This window comes from Furipterus horrens, unplaced genomic scaffold, assembly GCF_987537825.1.
Source record: "Furipterus horrens unplaced genomic scaffold, mFurHor1.1.pri manual_scaffold_6, whole genome shotgun sequence".
Classification (NCBI taxonomy): domain Eukaryota; kingdom Metazoa; phylum Chordata; class Mammalia; order Chiroptera; family Furipteridae; genus Furipterus; species Furipterus horrens.
This window is the reverse complement of record NW_028327176.1, coordinates 49,474,402-49,481,664: the sequence shown is the minus strand read 5'-3', so window position 1 is coordinate 49,481,664 and position 7,263 is coordinate 49,474,402. Positions and strand designations below refer to the sequence as shown.

At 46.6% G+C, this 7,263-nt stretch overlaps 1 protein-coding gene across 1 annotated transcript; it reads right to left on the bottom strand.

Annotated features, from left to right (window-relative positions):
* Window positions 1-1,855: 1,855 nt before the first annotated feature.
* Window positions 1,856-3,989, bottom strand: LOC150006131 (CMT1A duplicated region transcript 4 protein-like). Its single transcript, XM_090280276.1, has 2 exons — window positions 3,920-3,989; window positions 1,856-2,324 (listed from the first exon to the last, which is right to left on the bottom strand). The coding sequence occupies exons 1-2, from the start codon at window positions 3,960-3,962 to the stop codon at window positions 1,894-1,896; spliced, it is 474 nt and encodes a 157-aa protein (XP_090136402.1). The 5' UTR covers window positions 3,963-3,989; the 3' UTR covers window positions 1,856-1,893.
* Window positions 3,990-7,263: the final 3,274 nt, after the last annotated feature.

Here is a 7,263-nt window from a genome sequence, read left to right as displayed (position 1 = left end):
ACACTCATTTAAATATAGAGTTTATATTTTTATTAAAACTAATAAGCACTTAGAAATTTAATTTTTTTAAAACTATAACTGCAATGCCTCCAAAGAGATTGGAAGACATCATTCTAAATTTCTACAAACTCTAATACTTAATGGAGCTCTATAATCATAAGTCTACTCTGGCTATAAACTTTCATGAATGGACAGAAGAGATAAAAATTCTTATTGGAGGGATTTATCAACTGTCTCCCTGTCTATAAATGGTCAATGCACACAAAATAAAGTCACTTTGATTAGCTGGAAACTATCTATATTCTTTGAGGAATTTGTTCTGGCCAAAAGCTGAGGACTCAGGAATGGGCGTGGAGCTCCTGATCTGCGAGGCTGTCCCAACACAACTCCTGGCAGCCAGAGTCAAGTGTGAACATTTCCACCGGACTCTGGGATGGAGAGAATGCATCTGTGGGACCAGTTCAACTTTTCAAATGGCCTTATTAGCCTCTAGCACATTTCAGCCTCTGCGTCTGTGGGAGGGAAGCCTGAGGACTGCTTCCGAACTGTAAACACAGGTGTGCCGGTGAGGTTAAAGACAAGAAAAGCCACCCATGGAGCTAGGCTCAGCAGACAGACCCAAACCTGAGACCAGCTGGGCCTGCCCATCATAACCAGATCCCCTTATGTCCAAAGACAAAGCCTGTTTGCCTTGCCACTGAGTTGTTTAGCCACTTGCTTTGCAACCCACTAGGAACCGCTCCAAACCTGAGTGGACAAGCTCTAGCTGTGGTCTGAACCAGCTGAGGTCCAGCTACAAACTTCTGCCCTCCTAACTTGGCTGCACAAGACAAGCCTCAAAGGACAGGGGGTAAAACCCTCTGTTTCTAAACAGGGGACACTCAGGCCCCCACTGCCTCTTTGTAGACCCTCTAAGGCAAAAACACTTCAATACCAGGTTCAGGGGCCTAGTGGAGCAGCAAGATGGGATCACTAACGAGGAATCCCGCGATGCTGGCTCTTAAGCTGATTTTCTCTTGGCTTCAAGTCCATCCTTTTCTACTACTCTTGGACATGCTGGGTTTGGGGTTCCTGCTTGCCTCCCTGGCAGGCTCTGCCCACAGCAGGTGCTGGGGGAGCCTATGTGGCTGGGGGAGAAGGAGGAGGAAGGAACCCATTTTTGGTTTACTTCCTGTTTATCTCTGTTGGCTTCCCATCCTTGTCTGTTTCCCCTAGTGACAGCTTCTTGTTCACTCAGGTAGTGTCAGTTCCTTCCAGAAAAATCTGAATTTAGGTTTAGGTTTTCGCAACACTCACAGAATCACCTTCAGCCCAAAGAGCAGCCCCCTCCTCAGAGGAAAGGCTACAACACCACAGGGCTCTACTCGGAGAAGCTCAGACACACAGTCCCAGCCAGGAGCATCCCCGCTCCCCCCCCCAGAAACCTGAGGCTCGGCCCACACACCCTTCCTCAAGTGCCTCACTTTAGGAAGCTTATTGCTCCTCGCCCCACCTTGGAGGGGATAACTGCTTCCTTCAGGCAGTACTTCCATTGCTAACTTTGTGCCCTCTTCTGCCTTTTCAGTACCCTGGTTAGTCATTCTTTATGTGAAATTATTTCTGAAGATCTAACTGGTGTGACTTCTGTTTCGTGTCTGGACCCAGGCTCGTTTACCCATAGTTAGGTCCTGAGTATCTATAGTGGGAACTAGAACTTGGTGCTTCCCAGCCCCTCTGACTGCGATGCCAGAGGTGCTGCACCCACCCATGGTGCACGTTCTGATCTGGCGCATCTCAGCCCACCTCTGCGTGAGCAGGGCAGGTCCAGATGTAAAGGACGTGGTGAACTTCGTGGCAAATGAAGCTGAACTGCTGTGCACTCTTGGCGGGGGGGGTGGCTGCGGGGACTCCTTGCTAAACATTGGAGTGTTTTTCCTTGCTGGCCAGAAGGGAGCTGTATGGAAGCTTCCTCGTCATAGGTTTTCGAGAGAAGATGATCTTGTTACGATTTTCAGTGAGACTTTCTCTGGCATCCGTATGAAAGTGTATGGGTTCTGGGACAGCGGCAGGACCTGTGGCCGATATAGAAAAAGTGCCCCACACCGATTCCATGGTGTCTGACTTCATGTCCTTGTACACCATTTTGCCAGAGATCTTCGATGACTTTTTCTTATTCAGCTTCAGAGTTCGCTGTCTTTCCTCAAGAGCTTGCATGCATTCCAGTTCCCTACCTTTGCTTCTCTCAATGAGCCTTTTCACTGTCGGGGAGGTGTATGTGACATAGGCTGGCCAAGGGTCACATTTTTCAAGCAGTTCCGGGGGAAGCCCAATGTTTGCCGAGTTGTCTACCAGTAAAGAGAAATGAGGCAATTTAGAGGCTCTCGCAGACAATAATTCAATTCTTCAAAGAAATAGAGGATATTGGAACCACATTTTTAATTTCTCCTAATCATATATAATAGCCATCCTGCATCTGTATTCAATGGGAATAAAGCCTTATCCAAAACTTGGAAACAGAATGACATTCCATGGAGCATATTGATTATAGCATGATAGTAAAGAGTAGGGAACTTGGAATCAAGCTGGGTTGGTTTCAGATCTTTATATAGTATCAAATGGTTTAGCTCTGAAGTTCTATTTTTCACCAGTAAAAGTGGTTACCATACAGCTATTATAAGAATTAAATAAAGTAATACATTTTAAGGACCAAAACCAGTGTAGCTCAGGGTTTGAACACATAGGCTTTGCACTTAGACTTGAGTTCAAATCCCTGCTCTACTCACTCTGACAGCCATGAACCCTGAGCAAGTGTCTTAACCATTCTAAATCCTAGCTACCTTGTGTGTAGACTGGTGATTAAAATAAGATCAACTTACTAGGGCTTGCTTGTGGATTAAAGGAAAGAATTTACGTAAAGTTTTTGGGACAGGACCTGGCATACAGTAATCAGTCAATGGCAACTGAACATTCTGCACTTTCATTTAGTCCTTGTTACACCTCAGAATGAGTATGATCCCCGTTTAACAAAAGATGAGACGGAGACTGACGAGCTTGCACAGCCAGCAAGTGGCAGGTGTGAACTCAAGGCTATTGGGCTCAAAAAGCCGTAAGCTTTTACTGCAGCTGCTGGCCAGACGTTTTGGATGTTTGGGGGTTGGGGGGCTTTATTGGAAATTCTACCTATTAGTTTACCAAACAGCCTGTTTCTACGCAGATACTAAATCAATGGCAGGGCAGGCCTGCTGCCTTCCCTTTGCAATTTCATTCTGTCCAGCAGCAAATGCCTCAACATTTCTCTCCTGCAGCCTTTGCAGTCCCCTGTTTACTCAACTAGGGCATACATCCCTTGATTTTATATTCCTGTGGTCGTTTCAATAGAGGTTGAGAGGCAGCAGAATTAAAAGGCTCATTATGCCATCTCCAACCTGAGGTCAGTGAAAAGCTCTGTCAGTGAGGATAATCAAGGGAAGATATAGATGACAGTTATTTCCGGGGGCCTCCTGGTGCTCAGTTGGGAGCTGGAGCTCAGCTGGGGACAGAGCTGGCGGGAAGGGGCAGGCTGTGGAAGGTCCCATCCCCCTGCAAGGGTGTCCTCTGTCCCAGGAATGCAAGATGGGTGACAGCACCACATCTCTCATTGGAAAATGCACATCAGAGCTTCCAGGCACAGATATGACTCTCTGTCTCTCTCCTCAGAGCAGGTGCAGATGCGCATACCTTGAAGGCCAGGGCACCTGCCCACATCTGGCAGAGGCGAGACTAAAACTGTCTGGGACAAAATGAGCAGCACCCTTTCTCATTTCCCAACATGCTGTATTCTCTCAACCAGGGAAATGTGAGGGGCCACCCCCTGTGCCCTACCTTTGTCCTTCCATCCCAAATCCTCAGATTTCAGCCAGCCCCACAGCAGAATCCCCCTCCTTAAGGCTGCAAGCCTTACCTTCACGTTTCTTCACCCTTCTTGCATTAGTCCTCTTGTTCATTTTTAGAGAGTTCTTCACACCAGGGATCCAAATACCTTTGGGAAAATATGCGCTCATTAGCTAGAGCCTACCCCCACCCATACCCCTCACAGAGTGACCAGAGGAGAAAGTGTTATCAGCTATCCTGGGATCCCAAGTGAAAAGGCCTCTGCCTAAGGCTCGATGAGGACGAGCCCACCCTCAGAGGGGCGGGCACGCCTTCCGGGGAGCAGGAGAGAGGCTCCATGAGCAAGCACAGGAGACCCAGGACCCATCAGTCTCTGGGCTCCTGCTCTCTGGCCTCTGAGCTGAAGTTCAAGGACTTGGTGCTGGGCAGGCCTGGGGGCTGCATGGAAGCTGGAGCGTGGAAAAAGTGAAGGCAAGGAAGGTCCACTTCCAAACTGTGCCATCTTCTCTCCCAGGGTCCAAGTGCAGTCATGTTACTGCAATGAGCCAAGATCCTGCCCTTCAGGCCACACCTCTCAGCCTGCGCCAGCAGAGACGGGCAGCGGCCGAGTCGGCCTCAGGGCCCCCAAGCCCAAGCGGGTGGGCACAGGCAAGTCTTCCTCTCTGCATGGCGGAGCATGCAGGCAGCGGGATGGGGAGGGTAGTCTCGCAGCTCTCCACCATGAGGGCACATCTCCCGGTGGGCCTTGTTACAGCGCCGACCACCGGGCCCCCCTCCAGAGCTGCTGACTCAGTAGCCAGCGGGCCAAACTGAAAGGGGAAGGAACGTTGAAGATTTGTAAGGTTTTATTATTAATTACCCAGTGATAGAAAACAGATCCAGATCTTTTTCAGTTCCTTTCCAGAAAGGGCACATCTGAGAATTCTTATCCAAGAATTCTGTATTCTATATGCTCAGTTTTGCCATCTCTGTGGCCTGTGAACATTGAAAAGCACCACGGAGCATTTCTGTTATCACCTGCCAATGCCCAGGGAAAGAGGCTTGGGTGGTTTTTAGCAAGTTTCCAGGTGATGCTAATGGTGTTGGTCAGGAGACCGCACTTTGAGAAGCATCACTAGGAGAATGCTTCTCAAACCAGGGAGCATAGGATTCCTGGGAAGCGAGTTAGAACCCAGAGGCCTGCGGCCCCGGCCAATGAGTCTGACTCAGTAGGTCTGTTCTGGGGGTGTGAGAATTTGCGTTTCTAACTAAGTCCCAGGTCATTCAGCGGGTCTGAGGACCACACTCTGAGTACCTCTAGTTTAGAGTGAAAAATGGTTCTAAATCTTCCCTCCAGCTGACCTGCTCATGAGTGAAACACTCTCCTGACATAAGCAATTCCCAGGTTTTCCACCCCTTTTTTTTCCTTCTACTCAAGGGAACTTTCTGGAATATAAGTGAGTGTGTTGTTGACAGACAACCTTAAATTCCCTGTATTTATAAATTAAATTATTCACAAATGTCAGCATTTTATTATAATACACCTAACAAGAGCTAACATTTTAGAGATTAATCCATACTCTTAAAAAAAAAAAATGTTAGTTTTTGTCAAACCTACTCTGATACAGCCCTTACAAGAGTCCCTACTATTATCTCAGGGGAAATCTTTCATGACAATACATTTTTAGGAGAATTCACAATATCATTTTTCTGAGGCTAGGGAAGAAATCATGCTCAAATCACTCTCTAACCCTAAGAGACTTAAACATAATAAAAAAAGTGGAAGTGGAAGCATCTTACTTCTTCTTCTAAGATCTACCATGAGATCTCAGAATCCTAGGCCATCCATCCAAGTTCCCCATCACCTACAGTAGGTCACCTGGTGTTCCCAGCCCCCATCTGCCTACCTGCAATGAAAGAGAATACGTGGCTCATCTCCCAGATTGTAGAGCTGTGAGGAATGTGTCCGAACTTCACCTCATATGGACAACAGAGTTACTCAATCATGTCAGACAGTGGAAAGAAAAATGTTTTCAGTTGTGGTATTCTGGCAGTTGTGGATAATTCCTTTTATCCTTGCTTCTGAGGTTCTATTTAATGAACTCTGAAGCCTCAGAGAAGCCTAGTTACCACTAAATGGTTTGTTTTAACACAAGCCTGAGATTGTGTAAGCCACCATGATGCTCCAAAGCGCTCACCTGTGCTGCTGGATGCGTGCAACAGCCCTCTGTGGCCGACAGGACAGTTTTAGACAGTGGCCAGTTCGTCTCACACCTGCCGATGCAGAAACAAGGAAACTATAAAACCAGGGGAGCGAATGTTTGAAACAGCCTCAACACTCACGCAGGGACTTGTTTGTCTGAAAATAAAAGGAGACAAATAGTTGACATTAAGTCTGAAGACAAGCTGTAGGCTTTTATAATTTCCTTCAGCTCGGCACAAAGGTCCCACTTTGTCTCTGTAAGTGAAATGCAAACCAGCAGTCTACGGACAGAAGTGGCATTGACGGAGAGGCAGGAGGCGTGACATTGATGGGTTTTCTTGTTTCTTCTGAAGGCACAAGGCCATGTTCAATCCACTGGGCTTTCTACCCCAGCTTCCCCCCTCCCCCAATCTCTTATCCCACCATTTCCAGAATCTAGTCTGATAGGCTGAGTTTAACCTAAATAAATTCAAAGAAGGGACACTTGCCTGGAACCTGACACAAATGGGTGACCTTGATCATGATCCTTAGGGTTTCTGTTATCAAACAAGATGGGGATGAGGATGAATTTCTGTCCTGCGTCTCTCACAGAGGCACAGCTGTTATAATTAAATGTCTGGAGATAAAAGTGCTTCTAAACCAGCGATCTCTCAACTCAGCTGCACATTGGAATTACTGGGGATCTTTCAAAAATTCAAATACCTGACTTGCACCCATAACATATGATTTAATTGGAACGGGATGCAACACAGGCATCAGAATTAAAAGTCTGCTTCTAATGTGCAACAAAACTTGGAAACTGCTGTTTTAGAATCTAATCTAAAACCACTGAAGATGTACAGGGTATTAGCTAGTTAAGGGATGGCAGTTCTAAGACACATATTTTCATTCAAGCTTTCTTTATTACATATACTCAGTACTGCATATCAGTGACCTTTAAACATTTAAGAGGACTGTGGAGCTTTCCAACACCACCTGTTTATTCTGGAATTGACTTCAATAAGAAACCAATGTCTTAAAGTACTGAACTAAAACAAAAACAAAAACAAACTGTGGCTGTGAATGACATTCTCCTGCAAAGCTAATCTCACCCTCTGTCTGTAGCCACAAGCTGCATCCTTAGCTCGGGAAACCATCTTGCAGAAGGACTGATGGATGAATACACTGGCACAAGTCAACCTCACTCAGATTTTAGCCCCAATGATGCTGTGAAAATAGTGCAATTTGCAATC